This window comes from Bradysia coprophila, chromosome II, assembly GCF_014529535.1.
Source record: "Bradysia coprophila strain Holo2 chromosome II, BU_Bcop_v1, whole genome shotgun sequence".
In the NCBI taxonomy this organism is placed as follows: Eukaryota; Metazoa; Arthropoda; class Insecta; order Diptera; family Sciaridae; genus Bradysia; species Bradysia coprophila.
The window spans coordinates 642,156-665,082 of NC_050735.1; the positions used below are offsets into that span (position 1 = coordinate 642,156).

Sequence of the window (22,927 nt, forward strand, 5' to 3'; positions counted from 1 at the left end):
CGAACATCTAAAGGCCCATTGGCAGTCACTCCGTTTTGGTAGCCGCGTTTTCATGATAACAATGAAAACTGTTCTCTCTTTCCATTGTTATAGCGTAGTCGGTGAGTGAACGGAGTCTAGTGCGTTTCGTGATTAAGAGCATTGGACCCTTTGCAAATTTGTAGCCTAACATTTAGGCGGAAAAATATTCGTTTTTTGATGATTTCTCTGAAAAATTTTTTTGTTTGAACAAGTAAAGCCATTAAAGCACGCAAATATGTCTTACTATTAAAGGAAAAATTGGTTTGTGAGTGATAACTTATCCCACTTGGTGAAACCTTTGCAGATTGTGTTCTCCAAGTGGGATAAGTTATCACCCACAAACCAATGGCTTTACTTGTTCAAACAAAAATTTGTTTCAGAGAAATCATCAAAAAACGAATATTTTTCCGCCTAAATGTTAGGCTACAAATTTGCAAAGGGTCCAATGCTCTTAATGCAAGCATATTATGGAAAGAGAAAGAGGAGGGAGAAAATCTGTTATGACCGTTAAGGTGGCTTCTATGTTGTTCCATCTGCTGGTCATTTACATAAGACTAGGGATGAAAAATTGAAAATTCCAAAGTTTTGGAGATTCTCAATAGAAACAGGATTTTTTCATCTTTAACCTGACTCGTTTGCAGCAAAGAATTTATTCATGTCTGCGGATGTCCACATCACAACCACAAATGTCCAAGCAGGACGGTAATACACTATATTAATTACTGGTGGCGTTGTAATAAATGCTTGAACTATTAAATGTGTGGTTTTCAACAAAGATCATTATTTTGTAAGATTATTTTGTATAACTCGGAAAGAGTTGTTCATAAAAAACGTCCATTAAAGCTCGAATGTTTAAAAAACATGAACGACTGTCAAGTACTGGTAGAACTGACTGGTAGAACGCACTTCAACCACGAGTGGTACTGCGAATACGGTATTGAAACTTGACAGTGTGTCGCTTGAAGTGCATTGCTGGTATAGAAAGCTTAATTATAATGACAGTTGTCGTGTAGTTTAATCGTTGTTCAATCGACGAGTGAGCAACAAATGTTTTACTCATAAAGGTTAACTTCACAGCTGCAGTACTTTAACTCACGTTTTTGAGTAACATACGGGACAAATGATAAAAATGACACTATTTGTGTTTTTACTGGCCGTTTATCGGCTACGCCTCGATTGGTAAATTTCACACAATAAGTGCATCATTTGTCCCATTGGCAAGTAATGTACTGATGCTATGACAAGTTTACAAAATTAAGAGTTCTCGTTTTAAAGGCAAGATTAAACGAAAAGAAATAATTAATTATTAAAGCCACAACAACGAATCGACACAGTAAAAACTGACCTCGTAAGTATAGAAAGTAACGTTTGTGCATTTGACGGTCATACAAAAGTCCAATTTTTTAAAAATTATTTTACAACCAACAAAATCAATCAACTTTATTGAGCTAGTTATGGATTATAGAGCGAAAAATCGCCGAGAAAATAATGGGCCATTTTACACTGAGAAATAAATTTCATTTTTATTGTGTAGACCACAAAATGTGCTTATTATATTTCCCTTTGGCATTGTATATAAAATACTTATATGTGTTACACACAGTAATTGCGTAGCTAGGAAAGAAAGAAAGGGAGAAAAAACACAAAACACAATTTTTAGAACATTATTGGACTTGATTTCGGTTGTACGTATACGTACATTATATCTTTTATCCTCGACGAAATACAATTTACTTTTCCTGTGGATCATGGCATAAAGTAAAACGAAAAAAAAAAAAATGCGAAGAAAACACCGAGAGACATTTCATATAAAATCGGAGGAAAAAAAAAGAAAGAAGAAATAACAGAACCTTAAAGATATAAACACATATTCGTATCATGAACATAACATAAATTCAACATCAAAAGCACCATAGCCCTCCGATTTTCTTTTCGTTTCTATTTTATTGACAGCCACGATTTCACAGCTCTAAACAAGTCGTAAAAAAATGTTGATTTATCGGTCACTTTTTATAGTGGTTCATGGGCTAATGAAAAAACGCAATATCACCAAACCCTAACTCTTAGTTGGAGAGTACATCCGTATGCAGAAGCTAAATTTGTCACAAATATGTATGAGGCATAGAGATATAAAGAGAGTGGAAAACATGGTTCCATTTACTTTATCAACAATGAATAGCTAGAAGGATGTAATCAGTACGGAACACATTGGTTATACATTTTAATCTAACGTTCACAGTAGAAAGAAAAAGCAAAACGTTCATCGAAAGTCAGCAAAGTTTGTAAGAAAACATGTTTTGAAAAAGACCAATCATGAGTTTTGTTAGAAGCTGGAAGAATATTGAATTGCGATTTTATCACTTAACTATCCTCGTACTTTAGATTGTTATATGATGAAAGAGAAGAAGATATTTTGACAAGTACCCCAAGGCGAATTAAAATAAACTGGTCTTCTGTCCTTTCGCTCTCAACGTACCACGTTGAAAGAGAAGCAAATACTTTGACAAGTACCCCAAGGCAAGTTATAATAACTAGTCTTCGGTTTTCTCGCTCTGATCATAACAGTCTATATGCGTTTAAAAATCCAGACCTCCGCCTACTGCAATAGTGTTTCATGACCAGTTAGCTGAGATCAACAGATCGTTATTGTCGGAAAATACCCTAAGAAAAGACGATGAGGAATTTGTAGGCATTTCAGCTGGCTGAAGATTCCGCAAGAAGGTGAAATTAAAAGCAAGTCCGTATAAATATATCGCACATCGCATTGGATGGCATCTTCAGTGGCTGAACAACATGCATAATCTACTTAGCACCTTATTTTTTACAGGGAAAGTCAGTGAAATTAAGACATAAACTTGTTTCAGCTGTTCTTCTCTTTTGTTTGGATGTCTTGACCAGGTGAATAAGAGCTGAATTAAATCCATGTCTAAATTTCACTGACGTGACCTGTAAACGAAATTCAAAAACAAAAGGATTTTGACAGCAAAGCAATAAAAACTAAGTGAAGACAGACATTGTTAAGTATGAAGGAGAATAGGATACGTTGTGGAACATATGATACATTGTGGAACATATGTGTGTATTCTACAATTATGTGAGATATCAGGGTTCTATTTTTAGGAATTGAATTCCATAATATTCTTTCAAATTTCTTAAAAACTCCCTTTAAGTTTCAGAAAATTTAAAAGAATTTTTAAGAATTACATTCCTAAAAATAGGCACTTTAAAATTTCCGCTATGTTCCTCAGACGGCATGGCCTATTCTTCAAAATCAGTCAATTTATCTTGACCGCATTCATTATTGAGTGCGTTTGATTACGTTTTTAAAATCATTATGTCCTCCTCGGTTAGACCGGTTAGACCTGCTGGTTTATATTCATTGCTCATAGGTTTCATGGACAAACTAATTGTCAAATTACTGTCAAATTACATCCACCGAGACATAACTCATCCATATTTATATGAAAACCGATCGATCTCACGATTTTATGTGTTTGTTCGGCCAGTGAAAATTCGAGCTTAGTTATTTGGAGCAGACGTAAATATGTATAATTATCAGGAAATCACGTTGAGTCGGTGGTGGTCCAGGCTGAACCGAATGTTGGACTTAAATTCTGTTAGTGAGGGTCTCAAAACAATCCGAATGACGCAAAATAAACGAAATCTACCAGATTGTGAACGAAAGCCACAAAAACTCAGTTGGTATTTTTAATAACACACATACACCAGCCATCCCGACCAAACACAAAACAAATGTTGATCCGACGCCCGGACCACCTTTTTCAAAATTCTATTTATTTTATCGGGTTTTGAAAAAAATCACAAATATACACAACCGGATATATTATTATACCGAGCTCAAATAGAATTATCGATGGTCGAACCATAAAATTGTATGGGATGGCATTTTCAATTCGACTACCATAATAATAGCTGAATGAAACAACGATGTACCATTTTTGTGACTGCTTTTGTCTTCCGAACAGTATAATAAAAGGTTTTTCTGGTTTTGCTGGTGGTGGCAATGAGTTTGGCTCTACCATATCTATATATGAACGAATACCTCTCTCAGCAGCGGGATTTTGTTCCATATAGCAAAACGTATACCGTATACAAGCGATATTAGGCCAGATATGGTATCACTAACGCAATATATAATATTGGGTAGAGGGAGAGATAGAAGGGCCAACAAAAACCGAAGAAAGAGTATTATCATAAACTTTTGTGGTAAAACAGAAGTTAATAATAATATGTACACTCATAGACATTGAATTTTCCATAAAACAAGAGCAAAGTTTGAGCTCTACTTGATGTGGTAAGTATAGACATACTAAGGCAGATAAATATTGTGCCCTCTAACGTTCGAGATACACATCTCTCGCCGAATTAAAGAAGAAGAAATATTGCCAGAATGTTGGATGGTATTGCCATCAACTTTATAGATAACTTTGGCCTGTATTTTACTCTATATATTATATACAGCGGCAGTGGCAGTATGTATATTGTTTATATAAGCTGGATTGATTTTGATTTTATCTTTTTGTTTCTTGCTTTTTATTGATGTTTCGAATGAATAGCGAAGAGGTGATTACTTTTTGAACATATAAATAAAACGTTCTATAGCACAAAAGTTTAGTCGATTTGTATACGCTACATACGGAAAGTGGGAAAAAGAGTTTTTTTATTGGTTAAGCACCACTCCAAAAAAAAGTTTTATTTTCGCGTTTGTTTTAATTTTAACGCTCACCGATTATATACAATGCGGTTTCATAAGTGTATGAGTAGGCAATGGGTACCTAACAGAATTGTGTGTCGACTTTCTTTTTACTAATATTCACATTTCAGGCGCCAGTTAGGAATCTTGTTATCTTGTTCGCTTGACACATCACATTTTCTGGCCGCAAGCAAATGAAACACGGTACTGTCCAGCTGGAAGATTTTGTTGTTTCAACGCGTAGGATAAAGTCCTCGGCTCGAATTACAAATGTCACACAAGTATTAACATTAACAACAAATATCCGGGCAAGACAGTAAGGCTCTACTCTCACTAATTTGCATGTTTAACTGAATGTAATTCTAGAGCTTGCTGCTCAACCTAAACGCTAAAAAAGCTCGTTGGTATGCGATAGGAAAGCTATTGTAGCTGGAACTAAAAAAAAGCAAATTCTTAGCATATTCCGGTTTTCGCACGAGTCGGAGTTTAGGGCCTTAAGTTTATCTTATTGGAGGGTAATGGTTTTGTTTGGAATCGGAAACCAAAGCGTAACGTTAAATATATCGAATGTTCGATTAAGCCAAGTGTATTAGGATTTAACAGTTGAGGATATTTGGCTGCCGATATAATTCGTTTAGCGGCGCACACATCTTTCACAACCGATTAATAATTGAAAATATTTACATGATTTCATTTGAAATGAATTTTATGTAGTATAGAGCAGCAAATATCATTTACAGATTGATGAAAAATTAAATATTTAAATAATTGGTATTCAGTGTTTTTGAACGCCTGTCGAATCGTTGGCAACGTTTTATTACGCGTTTGAATGCTTTACATTTTGCCGAATATTTACCTTAATTTTTTTGTTAATTAAAATAACATAAAATAACATAAAACAGGCATGCTGTTGACTCGGTAGATGTAATTTTTTCCCTAGAAACATTATCGGCTTTCAATTCTTCTGGCCTATAGATTGAAAGTCATTGTTGATAAGTGTTATAAGGCTGTTGAATATCACACCGTTTTTGCTGAATGAGATACACTGCGAATGGAATAAGTAAGAGGAAATCGATCCCCCGAGGACCGCACTGAAAAGAGTTGCAAAGAGTCTGAAAAAAAAAAGAGTTGCAAAAGAGTTGCACGCGGAAAAAAAGAGTTGCAAAAGAGTTACACGTAAAAATAAAGAGTTGCACGTGGAAAAAAAAAGAGTTGCACGAGGAAAAAGAGTTGCAAATTCAGTGCGGTCCTCCTTGCAATCCCCTAAGTTCATTTTCAGGTTCTTGTAGAAAGTAGAATATTTCAGGGAGACTAATCTTTCGTCAAAGACAATACCTTTGTATCCAAACAATTCAAAGGCAAGCTAGCTACAATGCATACATACATAAGGTGCACATAACATGTAAGACAGTAGTAAGCTCGTTGTTTAGAAAGTGTTTTGATTGTATATTATACGAGTAGAGTGTGTTTGTTTATCAACTGGTGCAGTTAAGCTGCTGATGATTCTGCACAAGCTTTGCGTTTAATAATTGTAGGAGAAATTTTTGAGAAAATTCAGATTATTGAATTCAATCAACCATGATGGTAATTCATAGACGTATTAGACTAATAGACAGGGCTTTTTTGAAAATTATCAAAACATTTTGAATTCTAGAATTTTGAACATTTTTAGAAATTTTCGTAAAATTTCGAGAATTTAAATTCAAGAATCGATAACCAATTTCACGAAACAAGTCCAACGAAATTCATACGAAATTGAAGCGAAAGTAAAATACGATTACGATATGTACAGTAGAATGCGTTAGTCCCTTAAATTATGGGACACTACATCATAGACCATAGATTATGTGAACGTTGAAATGGTGTATACACACGGTTTATTTTGATTTCAGCCTTCTACCCACGTAAATCCTGCCTATCTATGTCTATGTAGTAATCGCGATATGAACTTTACCAAGGCCTGAATGTCATAAATCAATTTTCTTAAAGCTCCACTTCAACTATGCTAACATTGGAGATTTTTTGTGCTTTAACTGTGACAATTGTTGGTGGAGGGTTGTGATTTACTGATAAGTTTATTTGTTGTCAGTGACTTTTCTGTTAACTAAAAAGTTGGTAGCCGGGCAAAACTACGGTCAGATGCACTGAAATTTCAGCATGAATTTGCTACAGCTGTTTTTCAGCTAATCCACACATACAATCAAAACTGTTTATTCAGTTGAAGCTGATACATGCACGAGTGTGGTAAAACGGTATCAAGACGTATAAACAGTTTTGATTGTTTGTGTGGATCAGCTGAAAAACAGCTGAAGCAAATTCATGCTGAAAATTCACTGTCTCTGACTGTAAGGGCATTTTCCCAGATAAACTCCGACTAATCGTCAATTAGTATTGTGTGAATTACGATTATACTGGAAAAAAATTTCGCTAAACTTCATTAGCCACAACGCGTTATTTATTCATTAATAAATCTATCAATTTATTAACACTTGACGGTTTCAGTCACTCAATCATAAAATGAGAACTGTTAATCGAATATTATTCCGGTGTAAATTGAAGCTTGTTTTATATACAAAGTTTAATCATGCAACATTACGCACAAAACCGAATTCATTTCATAATTGAGTTGAAATTAGATTATTGAGTTACCCGATCTGTCCCACCAGAACATGAAATTATATTAAATTGCGTGCTCAAAATGCAGATAATTTATAGGATGATGAACGTAGTTTTTGTTTTTATAGATTGATGGAGAAATTCACAGCATAGTAATATTAATGTTCAAACCGGATGGTAACACATCCTGATTGACCGATACAAATTCCACAATAACTATTTTCATAAAAACTGAAAGTTGTTCGTAACTCATAAGGAAAACTCAATTTTACCAATACACCAGTACAACAGCATTGGATACCACAATATAATATCAGAAAATGTGGCTGACGTCACTCACACCACTCATTATGCATTATATGCTTTTATACGAAATAAAATAATCCAACACTCACTTGTTATACAGCACAATATCCGGTAACCAAATATGTTCAGATGGCACATGTAACGTATCCACGCCGCCGTAGTCTCCGGGGTCCCAACGTAATTTATAGTCAAACCATTCCTGTAAAAAAAAACGCCATCAGCGTAAAGCACATATTTTAGCTTCGTTTACCGAGAAGAGCATAGAAGTGGAATCTGACGAATGTTTTGTTTAAAGACGTCTTGACAAGTTATTTTTAATCGACGTAAAACACGATTCTAAGCAAAAATTTGTTCAAAATATGCGAAATGGTGGCCCTATAATTTCAAAGCAAAGGATAAGTCCATTCATATGCGACTTGATTTATGATTCTTCTTGAAAAAAACAACCTTGCTCTGTGGCAGCTTTTTCATAGTAGCCACGAGTTAGGAAGTCTGGTGATGAGTTGAATTACATCTCAACTATGATTCGCTAGACTTTTCCGTGAGCAAATATCACTGTCGCTATGGCCTGATGAGAAATGGTATTTTTGAACTGCATATTAACGTATTTCAACTTTCTCTCAGATCTATCAGAAACAGCGATCGAGTGTCTTGCTATTATTTCAAGAAATTCTACCGAGAGGTGCGGGAAAACAGGAAAATTTCTCGTCAGAGCCTTTCATTTGACATTCCGTACATCATTTTTGAGCGAAAATGTCCAGAGATACATATGCTTGAAAGACTGATGAAAAACAGACACGCAGGCTCAGAAATGGTGTGCGATGTGTCAGACAAAAGGTAAAAGGTAACAGAAGTCAGTTGTGATGATTGTGCAATAAATTAGTAAATTTTATGTTTTCATTTTAGTTAATAGCCTGATGAAGAGGTGAACAAGCCTCGAAATACTGCGAAAATCCTCGTTTTCTTTCGTCACAACACCGACGCTAGATCCAAGAAAATCGCAACAAATAAAAGGTATTGACAAGACGAAACGAAATATTTATTTTTAAGAAAATCTGGTTTGTACAACAGTAGTTATTGGTGAAAAAGCAAGAAAAACTGCATATTTTCCTACTTGTCCTGTTTTCTCGCACCTCCCTATCAAAAATGTCAATACCAATGTAGTTCTTGTAGTACACATACTCTAAGAGCGGGATAAACTAAAAAATCCTCTATCAACCGAAAAAATCCGTTGAAAATCTTTGTAACTAGAAAATCCTTTCATCAGAAAAACCTCAAAATCAAAATCCTCTAAATCGAAGAAAATCCACTAAATCGAAGAAAATTTTCAAAAAGTTCTGAAGACCTAAAAATCCTCAACAATCGATGGAAATTCTTGAAAGCGATAAACAAAATTTTCCTAATATCAGGAAATCCCACCAAAAAAACATTGAAAATCCTCCTATTTGAAAATCCTTTGTTAACAAAAATTACAAAATCATTTTTCGCTACGTTATTGGCCTTTATGCATCAAATTTGTTGAAACATAAATTTCCCACTGGAACTTATATTACAGCTAGTCTGTCTACTCAGTTAATTTGATAATAATCGCAACATTGTAACAATGTTTTGTACTACAAATAGTTTGGAACGCTTATTATTGCCTGAAACCATAACTTGAAACTAGAAATCCGAACATTTTCTAATTTGAATACCAAAGTCCATCAAAACTAACAATGTCGCTTTTGATACTTCACTGTTCTGGCTTGGCATATTTCCCAATAATTAATTGGAAAATATTTCTCATCTTTCAGCTAAAATTACCACTTTAACATGCCATTCTCAGCCGAATGGTCAAGTTCCCTGAAACAAGTATCGAACACTGCAAACATTTACTTCGAAATGAACTAATTTCAATCTATACAGAGAGGAAGATTACTTTTTGTTTGTTCGATTGTGCCGTTTCATTTCGATAAAATAATATACAAACACAGACCGAAAAAAAATAATCAATAAACGATTACAACACCCTATCCATTGGGACAGCATTGAGGATACATTTCAGTATATGTATTCAATGAATGGACATCAATCAATCACTCTATTTGTATTTAATATCAACAAATCGAATTTATTTCGATAATTAATTAATTAGGTGAAATCGATTTTTGTGGTCTTGTCATGTCTTCAATTGACTGAAAAGTTATATGGTTCACGATATGGGAATGGTGTTATTGAATTATTACGAAGAGAAAATCGGCGAAGTTTCGATATAAATTTTGTGAGTGGGTAAAACGGTAAACGGTAGTTTAACTAGGTCACACCTGTTGGGTGTGTCAGATCGCTTGACTGTGTGAACTTCACAATAGTTTTTGTATTTGTACATACAGGTCTAGTTTTGTGCTCACATTAGATTGGTATTATCTATAAAAGCCCCAGTTAAAAAATGGCATGTATTTTCAATAAAACTTCAACTCGTGACTTTACACTTAATAATTTTTGTTCTGTTTAGTCGTTCTTGTTAACAAGGTAACAACAAAAATACTATTGAAATAGGTATAAAACTTCGTTTACCAACATCAGCTGGATCGTCAGACCAGTATAATCTATCTTGGAACCTAACCTCAGGAATTCCATTATCCACCAAACAATTTGTTTGAACATTGGTTGAGAACCAGTCCAGTCATCGTATTAACAAAAAGTAGAAATGGCTTCTTTTGCCAGCTACTCCGATACCGATACCACCTATTTTCGAACTTGACCTGAAGATTTCAATACTCAATCCAATTAAAAAAAAGTTTTTTAAAATTGGTTGAGCATTGGTGGTGTTAATAAAGAGCAGAAAAGTGTTACATTTACCGTTTTAAACCACATTTCCTAAACATTTTTATTCATAGTGTTACGCACGGTGTATTTTCTGTTGTAAGACCCATGATATACAATCAAGGCAATTTTACTGAAAAACTGTATGCTCGGTACGGGAAAGCTATATTTTCTCGAGATTTCTTCAATTAAAATATTCGTTGCCGGAAGTAATTTGTGCATCATTTTGCGAGACGAGTGGAAGAACTTAACATATTAATATAATCAACGTAATATTCCCGTTTCAATATGATCCACATTATTATGCTTGAAAGTTCAAGTACTGCTTCACTTAACTTTGACCATCGAGGTATAATGCAAGAGATATTCTCCTCTAACGGGAATAGATGTAAACTTTAACGAAAATTGTGCAGATAACTCGCATGAAGAATGGAGACGTATGAAGTTTTCATTCATTTTGTATTTACGGTTTTCTACGAATAATTGACATCTAAATGGAACAGAATCTAGAATAATGTATGAAGAGGTTGTATTCTAGTGAAATCCATAAATGTTGTTCGAGTTTGGATCACAAACTTGAGTTGTTTTTTGTAAATTTCGTCGACAGAAGTATTTTCAAAGATATTCCGAGCATTTTCTATGATTTTATAAGATTTTTCTTTGTCGGTTATGCTGGATTTACAAGGACTCTCATAGTATCACAAAAATGTTGTTTTTAAGGTTTTCCCTGGATTTTTTTTAGTTTTCTCATAATTTTCTAGTTTTCAAAATTTTTCGAAGGATTCTTTGTGGCTTGTCAGAGTTCCTTGTTTTTCCGTCCTCGGGTGTATTATAGTTTATTCACTATTCAGTCGCACCTTATTGAACACTCACGGAAAATTGTGCAGTAAAGAAATTGTTTTTCACAACGCAGGCGAGAAAATAGTCATTTTCTCCACTCCGCTGAAACTTCGGAAGCCTTTGTTGTGATATACGTGAAATGCAATTTCCAACTTTTGTTCCCTCGTTGAACAAAAAATTATTTCATGCGCGCGTTTGCCTTATTTTCTTTCCATTGGAATGACATTTCTAGTGAGAATATTGCGGAACTTTCTCTCCCGTGGAGAGAAAATAGAATTTTTCTACTTCGAACTGTCATTTTGGTAATGTTTTCGAAAAAAAAAATGGTATGTTGTCGTTTCGTGGAAAAAACAGCAAAAAACAACACGCATGAAAAACGTTGTGTTCACCTCTGGGAGAATGCGAAGTATGAAAACCATGTGAAGTCAGCGCCATCCGTATGACACTATTTTTAAGAAAAGAATGAAATGTATAGAATAATTTTTACCACAGGCGCAGATCCACCTACGACCGCCCGGGTCAAAAGGTTCAAGTTTTCGATTCTTGTACCCTAAAAATGCAATTTATCAGAAACCGGCCGGGTGAAAACGTTTTAAAATTTAAACCGTCCAGGTCAGAAAATTTTCTGCGTACGCCTCTGATTAACCGTTTCTAAACTTTATTCTGTCTCCTTTTTTTCGAAATCACCTCTGAAGACAGATGAAAAATACGTTTTCGGAAGACATTTGATTTAAAGTGATTGATCTGTCTCCAAAAATTCTAATTTAAAAAAAATATGTATCGTGGGGCGCTGACTTTGCATGGTGCTCAAATTCCTAATTTAATGGCTAATGCGTAATCAATGATCCATTGTGGTTCTTCAATACCTGATGGATAAACAACTGTTGCTAATTCTGCACAAGAAATTCATTTACTGATTGTAGCACATCTTTCACTGCCACACGTCAAAACCATACAGTAAACAATTTACGCTCGGTTGATTCGAACGACCGTTACTTATAGCCTGAGTTCCTGATGTGTTCAAAAATTTAATAAAATTGCTACAAAATCGTAGAACGTAAAAATTGAACATAAACTACCATCTGCTGTTTCAAGCGTCCATTTTACGTGTAGACTGTACATTCGGACTCGGGAAGACAGACATACTTTCCGTACATGCGATAAATTTTCTTTATATTCAACTTTGACTTTATTTCGCAATAGAACTAGAACGACCGCATTTTAACAGCTGCTGTTCCAATAATTGATATTTTCTGCCAAATTATCACAACAATTTTACGATTTGCTGCCAGCGAATAATTGAACCGATAACTTTCTTGTACTATTCCATATATATATATATATATGATACAAGTATACAATCAGGACATATCTTAACCGGGTCAGTAGCTTCAACAATCAATTGACCTACTGAACAAGATTCGAAACACGAACCATAATACATGTAACAGACCATGCCATGTGCGTTAAGAATCACACACTACACATTCCGGAAATGCTATGCTATTAGAGCCTAATAAAAGAAAATTATTTGGCCCCATTAGACATATAGGTTGTTATTTGAGAGGCGAAATTCAACCACGTATAAACTCAATTCGGCTTCCTCCCTCATGCTATTTGATATTAATCAGAAAACTGTTCTCTACACACACATTTTATGACTTATTTATGCATTTATATGAACCAACAATACATCTCACTTTTTGGTATGAAACAAAACTAATAGCAAAATTATCATGGGATTTGTGTTGTGCGACTGACTATGAATTTCAAAATATTCTTATTCCCACAGAATATGGTGCTGTTTACGAATTGTGTCTTTTGGCTCGAGTATATATGGTATAGAGTATACATAAAACAACAGTACGCTGACGTATATATCTATAACCAGGGTGTCGCGGTATTATAGACGGGAAATGAAGAGTATTGTGTCTCGGAGGTTTTTTTTTCTTTGCTGAAATGATATCTTCCCAAAAACGGGTACATAACAATACGATGGCAAAACAATGCGAACATCTAACAAGGAGACGACGCTCCCACATAAGAGCAGTTTATTCAAATGTAAATGCACATAAATAAACATTTTCTCTTATAAAACGTGAATGTGAGACACTCGAATCTACATTTTCATTTCCCCATTTTTACTTTTTTTTTTAAATGTAATAAGACATGGAGAGGATACGATAAGAGAATGCCAAACCACCTATCTTGTTTTCAGTGTAGAGCCCATCCCCGAAAAAAAAGTGGAAAACCATTCAACGATTTTTCTACTTTCAATATCTAAACTGGTAGAGACATACTACCAGTTTGCATTGAAAATTCAAAATTAGGATTGGGATTTCGGGATAGAATTTAAATTCATCTTTGTATGTGTGCACAAATTGAGAAGAGTTCTAGCAGTGAATGCAGTGTATGGATTATATGGCATGTTATATCTATGCTTTTTGGTTCACTTCCATAAATGAAACAGTGAACGGTAGCTGAATAACAGAAGAATAACTGTGTGTAATGTTAACGTTGTATAACGATTCTATGGCAGCAAAAAAAAAAGAACTCGAACATACACCCAGCATGAAATGTAAGGTATAAGTTTTGAAAATTTTCCCTTCTCGTGTATAATATTGATTATCATTGGTAGAATTTTACAAAGTGGTCTATAAAGGTTCAATTTAGAGGGTTATAAGATGAAACTATCTTTCGTGTTGAGCTTCCATTATACATTATGAGCAAACACACTCGTATTAAATTACGAAGATATGTTGTTTTCCTTCCACTACAAACATTATTATATAAATTGAACATCAGATGCAACATGCATTCCTCGGCACGATAAATTGTCTCTTTAATTTGATGCTGGTCAAAAGGAGTATTTATACGTCTGGATGATTGGTACATGGTTAATAGACGGTAAGGGGAAAGTGAAAAATGTTATTTTAATGAATGAACGGCAGCGTAAGTGAAGTGAAGTCAGGCCCAGGAATGTTGTCAGCTGACAGAAAGAATCGAGATTATCTTGTCATTCCTTATAAGCCTTAGAGGAATTCGATACGTAACAATTCAATAGCGCAATGTGTCTGATTTAATTGGTTCGTTGGTCAAAGGTTCCGATAGTATCAACGAGCGACATCTATCGTTTTCCCTTTGTAACTTATGCATAAGTGGCCCGTAAATGATTTTAGTTTGCATTGAGGCTGTATAGGTTAAAAATGAATAAGAAAACAATTAGGGATTCGGATTGTTATGTCGATTGAAAATTAATTTTCACAACCACTGTTTACCGCACCTCTTCTCGTTCTTTCATATTTTTTCGCTCGAGTAAAAATAGTGAAATATTTTCCGCAAAAAGTTCGTTAAACAAGAGTAAACCTAGATTCATACCATACAGTCGACGTCAGTGAAACTTAAGACTTTAATTTGCTCCAGCTGTTTTTCAGCTGGTCCATTCATACAAACAAAATTCATATTTGTCGTTATGTGGATGAAGTAGCTACACGCACATGCGTGGTAATGGTAAAACGGTTTAAATACGTACAAATGAACAGCTTTGTTCGTAGAAATGGATCAGCTGAAAAACAACTGAAGCAAAGTCATGTTTAAATTTCCCTGACGACAACTATTAATTAGAAGAATCAGAGAACACAGAAGAAGGAATTTCAGGCGTTTCCCATAGCTACTTCAAGTTCTTTTTCACGCACACCGATATTGCGATACCTTGATACATGAATTATAATGAGAAAACATCAATGTAATTGCTTGGATACTTTATAAGCTTACACTTACAACTTCGCAGATCCGTAACGATGGATATGGTGGAGAATGTTCGTTTTTCTTTGTTGTTTATAAATTATATTCAAAAAACTTTCATTCGAAGTCGAAACGCAAAGCTTCGCTGGAAGCAACTTCTGATTCAATCATTTAAATGTCTGCGAAGAGAACACCATTTGCGTACTGCATAATTTAGTTGAAATTCATGATATTTTTCAATTAACTCCAGTTGCAATTTTATAACCCTTCTTTGATGGCTTAATTGCTATGTTACACTAGTGGTGTAATGTTTCAGTGCTACCATGTTACATTACTTATTATACCTGTGTTGAGCTGCCATATGCACGATAATGCATAATAAGTACATTGTCATGTCTGACACTAAACAAAAAAACTTTTGCTCATAAAAATAAAGTTACACAACGGAAACTTTTACTCACCTGTTCCACCCACACATTAGTCGTCATAATTTGATTTTTCAGATTCTGGAAAGGAAAAATGTTTTCAGTTAAAAAATTTGTAAAATTAATTTGTTACAAAAAATGTTTGTCTTGCGGTGCAATGCTGATTATCTCAAGCCTCAGACCTCATACTGATTTCAACTGCAAACAAAATTAACATTTTTATCTATTTTGTTTTCAGTTTTATTAGATTTTGCTTTTTTAACAGAAGTGAATGAACAGAACAAAAATTAAGGAGTGTAAAGTTTGCGGCCAGAGCGAAGCGAGAGTCTCAGATGAAGTGAACGTACTCGCAACGAAAATTCAATTTTTTTCGTGATTTATTTTGATGATTAAATGATAACTCTTCAGTATATCGAAAGCAAAGAAATATTAATTGGGTTCCCCGTGCCCGCTACTGTTGGAATTGTATCGAGTATTCGAGTGAGAACCGACAAACATAAAAATATAATCGACTGAAGAAAACATAACCTCAACACATGGACGAAAATAATGATAGAACAATCGAAAATCCTTCTCCTTAATGGTTGCAAAATCCCTAATGGCATTACGGCCCTCGTACTGTTTCACAAATAGAAGAAAAACCATCTCACAGGCACCGAACTAATCCATTCTTTGATCTCCCAGTGACAGTAAAACTGACAAAATTCACAACTTGGAACCATTGAGTGTAATAGGATCAGAAGGTGCATTGCTTATCGTATCAATTTTTACTAAAAGTGTAACAGTGTGTGTCTTCCCAGTTTCGAAAGCTGCAAACCTATGAAAATAAAAATCCCAGATCATTTTTCATTGCAACAATACGTACGTCGTACAGCTTCTATATCTCTTCATTTGTATTCCGCATGCTGCATTACAGCCAACAAAAAAAAATCTTCCTATTTTGGCACAAAATTCAACCAACAATCACAACTATTTTACATGTAAATGTATAATGTAACGTGTTAGCTTTGCAGTTTCATCCCTGACTTTTTATGCTGATAAAGCAGCATTGAGTAATTATATAAATAAAATGGGAGATGCTGCAAAAGTTACCATTTCTGATATATTAACATTAGATCCAATTCCTGTGAGCCAATTATGAAAGTACGTCGTATCTACAACTTGAAAGATCTATAACCCCAGTCAATATTCCCATTGAAAACCAATTTGGGACTATAATTTAAACGTTGCACGGTTCGATACCATTCACACATGCAATATGCCTCTTCTGTTTAATTTTCTTATGATGTTTGTGTTAGCCTGAATATGGTCGTTTAATGTTATAATATTAACCAATTTGCTTTGGCTCTGTTATAACCATGATTAATAGGCTCAGAATATCTTCACATAAGTTTAAATTAATCTAATTACTAATTTCAAAGCTGCAGAAGCTCGTTATGAGTACGCAATATTGATATCAATTGGTTTTTAATGTATAATGCGGACGAACGGAATAAAGTGGGAAAAGGAAATGCTTGATGCATAGCACTTTGTGCAGCTACCTGTAATATAATTGAAATTTTTTTCGTATTCGAATTAATCTGAAAGAGAACTAGAATATTTTCTGAAACTGGGGCAGAGCACAGAATACAGCGGACGTCAGTGAAACAAAACTTCTTATCTGGTTTTAACACTAACGGTGGCCTCACACAACTGTCACGTACACGGAGGTAAAACTGAATGAAAATGGAGGCAAAACGGATGACTGTGAATTCAACTTAACAAGCGCGTGTCCACCTTAATAATCAAGTATAAGCCGTTTAAGTGAATAAGTTGCAAAACAGCTGAAGCAAATTAAAATCTAAATTTCACTGACGTCCACTGTACATGAATTTGTCACTAAAATATCATGGGAATCTAGCGGCACATTCTCATTTTTAGTAATAAATGTCTCAAATACAGCTGCTCATATCTGAAAAGTTTAGAACGATATGGTAGTTTGGTGTACATGGTATACAGAGTAGAATACGTTCGCTTAGTTTTCGACAGGTTTATGGCAAAAAAAATTAAATCGAAAGTTATGACGACTTCTTACAATTCGTGCCTCTCGATATATTTGAGGGTTCATCTATAAATCCATTACCAATCGGAGGGTGAGTGGGCTTTTTGACACTAAAAACAGGGCTGGTTTAGTTTCATGTGCGGACCCTCCTTGCTAAGGGCACGAGAAAGTGTTAATATGAAGAAATTAAACAGACTTATTGCTTTAGTACCAAGTGTTATCAGGTAACACTCTATCTATGTATACAAAGACTATATCCGGCATCGTCAATAATTTTTTTTTTCTTTTGTTAACCAAGCTGAGTGGTTTTCATTTATACAGCTCCGTAATCCATTTCCATCATTACAACAGAAAGTAGATGAAAAATTTGTGAGACATGAACGGTAAAAATCTCGATTCAATTTTTTTTGGCTCAAGGGTAGACCTGTTATTGGTAAAATTGTTTACAGAATTTACCAAATATTACCGAAAACTGACTCTCAGTGAAGATTTACCGAACTCTTTTTTTGGTATGTCTATAAATAATAGTACGTTATGTTACCAGTGAATATGACCAGCATTAATAACTCCAGTGATTATTACACAAAACGAGGGTCTGTGTAATGTACGAGAGAGTATTATGCGTGCCATATTCACCGGTAACATATAATATTGCATTGCGGTGAATATATCGACATTAAATATTGTTTTTTCGGAGTATTATACTGAACATTAATTCTGCCATAGTCTGCGGTATGCGTGACGTCATTATTATTTATATAGCGTTTATAAGTACATTATTAAGTATTTAAGTATGGTTTCCACTCAACAAAAAGTACTCGGTTAGTGAGCCGTGAAAGTGCGACAAAGCAAAAATTGAAAAAATTCAATTTTGTCTCTAAAACGGAGTACTTTTCTCAAAAAGGCTTTTGGTAAGTGGAAATGAAGCCTTATTATTTCGATTAAGTTGATCGTCTGCGCCAATACAATAATAATCAGCGTTAATACCTTTAGTCTATATTACTACACAAAACGAGTGTCTGTGTAATCTATACAAGAGAGTGCGTGCCATATTCACTGGTAACCAGGGCCTAGTATTTGACAAAGTTTCACAAATGTTTGTCAAACGATCAACTTATCGACATTTTATAGTCGAATACACAATACACCCTTCGGGTCGCATTCCACTTATCAAATACACAACTTGGAACCTCGGAAGTAATATACTATTACCGATCACATGCCCTGAATCAGGGCGCTGCAATGTTATTCCAGCCCTGTACATTGTACAGTGTATAGACTCATTTGGTGTATGAAGACTGAAGGAATCGAGCGAAAAAAAAAACCATGAGAAGGAAGAGCGGCCGAATGTACAGATGTTCGCAGAGCAAAAATTTTTCTTTTAAATGTACAGTTATTAAACGTAAAGCTTGTGCAGAATCAGCAACAGCTGAACATCTCCAACTGGTCGACAAAGGTATTGTATCGAAAACAATTCAAAGGCAAACTACATACAGTGCATACATACATTAAGGTCAGCTATGTGCGCACATATCACGTATGACTGTAGTAAACTCGTTGTTTAGAATGTGTTTCGACTATATATTATACAAGTAAAGTGTGTTTGTTGATCAGCTGGTGAAGTTTAGCTGTTGCTGATTCTGCACAAGCAGAATTGTGGTGAAATCAAACGAAAAGTCAGACTCAATGTCTTAAACTGATAACAAAAATTCTATTTTTCGTTGCAATTTTAAAATTCCTTTTTAGTTTCCTTTTTAAAATATTTTATTGTCGTCTACGAAAACAAGTCGTAACTACACTGCAGCCAATCAAATGTTTTACGACCGAAAAATTGTATTTTTAAGCTTTAATATGCCACTCTCGTGCTAAAAACCGTTTGATTATTAATGTACCGTGTACATTTACAACAACAAAACAGCAGCAAAAAAAAAATCCAGATGTGTAACATTGTGTTGTACAACACAGAACAAAGTTAATTCCCGTTCCTAATCTTGGCGAAATAAGTGGCATATTTAACTGTTGAAAGGAAAAAGAACAGCACAATTTATTAAATTAATCAAGGCGGAAAATCAAAAGTATACACAATCCAGGTATATTGTGTACCTACACTACACAGGCATCGTCATCTATGCGAGAAGCACAATACATACTTATATGTTTGACAATTCCACCCGTCATATTCATTTTTGTCGACATATTTTCCATCCACTCGAGAAAGAAGCATATTTTATATGTATGAAAAAGTAATAAAATTTTACAAGCGACATAGTTAAAAGTATTTCAAAAATGTCGTTGAAATACTGTTTTATCCACATAATCTGCTACAAAATATGTGGATCTTAAGTTCAAACATTTCGTGTGGTTCATAAAGTTTTCATCGTAACGTTCTTATATATATATGTGCCGCATAGTCATTGGGTGTTAGTGTGTGTGTACACAACAGCAAAAACCCAGTCAAATACAGTAACAGCAAAAAGCATTTGCTAGCGTCATTTTTGTAATACCTAATTTGGGTGTTCCATCCGTGATACTATACTTGTGCCGACTGGGATACGACACAAAGCACCGTTCCTCTAATATATATATGGATATGTAATGCTACGGTTTGATGCTGTGTGAAGTAGAACATAAGGTATAGTGTACTAACATATCGTATATAGATGTATTTAATGTGCCAAAAGTACATAAAATATGGCAATGGCAACTAAATAATGCAGCTTATTCAGCTTATGAAAATTTTCGGTTTTCTAGATTCAAAAGTGAATAAATTATTAAGGAAAAATTTATGAATAGAAAAATATGTTTGCCGCTTGTACAAATTTGCCTGACGATATTAAAGTTTTAGCATTTCGACAATTTTACCTCTTCGGTTTTTTTTTTTTGTTATATACATAAGAGAATGCCGTTATACATTCACCGAATACCCAACTCAAAAATGCTCGGAAGTACAGACACGTATAAACAATATTTATTATAACAAAAACCCAACAGCAGTGTGTTCAACATAAGATTAGAATTTCTGTAGTTGTTATAAAACAACAACATCCTTATACTTGGAAAAATGGAAAGGGAGTCGGTTCTGTAGCTCTTACGAAGATGAAATGCCAACCTGAAATTCCATCTGCAGATAGTTTTCTTATAACTTGCTAATATTTTTCATTTCTTATACTTGTTTTAGAGATGCGAAAAGTGTTATGCATGAAGAGAAGCATTCCTCAGCTGCTTCAATAGATGTATATTTAATAAATAAAAATGTTTTCCTTTCCATTTCCACATAAGCATATTATTATCCTCTTTCACTTGATAAAATACCGTTTTACCAGTATTTTGCACCATTTTATATGTAAAACATTCATCATGTGTGTTTTTGTTACAGATTTTCTGGTCTGTTACACCTTTCTCTCTCTGTGGATATATAGATGGGAAAACGTTCATTTAATTTTATTTATGTACTGGCACATATCTGACGTACAACCTGTTGCATAGATACATCGAAGAACTTGGTGGAAGTCTTTGTAAAGCTTTTTTTTACCTAATTTTTGACCAAGACCACTGTGTCTACCAAGACACAGTGGTCGTCTTTTAAAAGGAGGGTGACCATTTTCTTTATGAAAATCTGGCTCGATAGAGTTTTGGATCCAAAACATACAATGTAGAAAATTTATTAAACTAATCATACATAGCCTGGTATTTGTACGATAAAATGCGGTCCCAACATCAGTTTGTATAATAAGATACACATTTGGTACAGTTTTACGTAGAGTTTTTCACTAAAGCCTGCCTGGTAAAGATCATCTTCAAGGCCGTTTCAAATGTCAACCACGTCAAGAAATGTCATCCACGTTAAAAAAAAATCTCGCACAAATGAATGAATGAACGAAACATTTAACGAAACTTAAGTGAGGTTACGTCTGAAAGTACCGTATCTTGAAGATGATCTATATACATCGAGATAACGAAAAAAAGTTATTTTCAAATTCCGAGTAATTTTTGCGTAGTAACGTCATGGCTTCAATATATAAGACAATTGACATTATAATAGGTGAAATAAATAAGTTACAACAACAAAATTTTAGAATTTCAATGTAGCCAACTACAATTCGATAATATCTCAAAACATTTTTATTAAATCATTCGATTTACCTACGGGTTGAAATATTCGATTATATTAACAAACTGTCATCGAGTTTAGTTACGCAAAACTTTTCCGAATACCAATGCATTAAAAAAATATTTAGCTGAAGCGAAAATTAATTGTAAACGAATAGCTAACGAGGGAAGAAAAACTAGAAATTGCATTTCGTGGCAACTTTTTTTCCAATAAACACAAGCTCATACTTGTCGATGTGGTTCTGAGGCTGATAAATTTGGCTACCACGGTCTTTGTTGTAAATCGAGCGCGGGTCGAAGAGCTAGACATGAAATGTTTAACGATTTGATAAAGCGATCCCTCGTTACTGGTGGTGTTCCGGCTACTCGCGAACCGGTTGGATGCAACCGATCTGATGGCAAACAACCGGACGGGCTAACTTTGATACCTTGGCATAAAGGTAAGCCTTTAGTTTGGGATTTTACGTGCGCAGACACTTTGGCCAAATCTTATGTAAAAGCAACTAGCAAAAAAGCTGGTGAAGCAGCTAGGATGAGAGAAAATTATAAGAAAACATTATATGAACCGTTAAATGAATATTTCCATTTCGTTCCGATCGCCGTCGAAACTTTGGGAAGCTGGTCAGAAGAAGGTCGAAATTTAGTAAATAAAATTGGCAAAATTATAATCGACACTACTGGAGAGAAGAAATCCAGAAGTTACCTGATCCAAAGACTTGGAATCGCAATACAAAGAGGAAATGCTGTATCGATTTTGGGCACAGTCCCATACACCTCTGGGTTGGAGGAGATTAATTTTATATAAATGCATAAATGGAATATGATCAATTGTCATATATTGTAATTTTAAAATAATCGCAAAATAATAACTGAATCAACACAACATTTTTCGCAACAAAGGTTTCCGGAGTTTAAGCGGAGGGGAGAAAATGACAATTTCTCGCCTGTTTTGTGAAAAGCTCATTTTTGTTCCGTCATTATATACACTGTTCGTGCGTAACTAAATACTGACAAATTTGTAAGAGATTTTTAGCTACGCTCGACGTATATACCAGCCTTAACGTAGGCATTGAAAGTTTTCATCATTCAAAAATTGGTAATGATCACTTCAATCTGCCAATACATGAATAGTTAAATGCCGAAACGGGACATGCCATATTTAAGAATTATAACAAGAATGAAATATCATTAATTTGGCTCTGTTCATAGCACTGTCATTCAAAATTCCGAAGGTACAAAACTTTATTTTACCTGGAAAACATACTAATTCCAGGGGTGGCGTTATCTAATATACAGAACAATCAACAA

General features: G+C 34.5%; 1 protein-coding gene across 2 annotated transcripts in view; it reads right to left on the reverse strand.

The window, feature by feature from the left end:
* The window catches only part of LOC119069777 (acetylcholine receptor subunit alpha-like 1), a 125,150-nt gene that overhangs the window by 15,985 nt on the left and 86,238 nt on the right, over positions 1-22,927 (reverse strand). For both annotated transcript variants that reach the window (XM_037174034.1, XM_037173956.1), the window contains exons 5-6: positions 15,505-15,549; positions 7,747-7,856 (exon numbers count right to left, since the gene is read on the reverse strand). In XM_037174034.1, the coding sequence (XP_037029929.1) occupies positions 7,747-7,856; positions 15,505-15,549 (155 nt within the window). The remainder of the gene's footprint in view (positions 1-7,746; positions 7,857-15,504; positions 15,550-22,927) is intronic.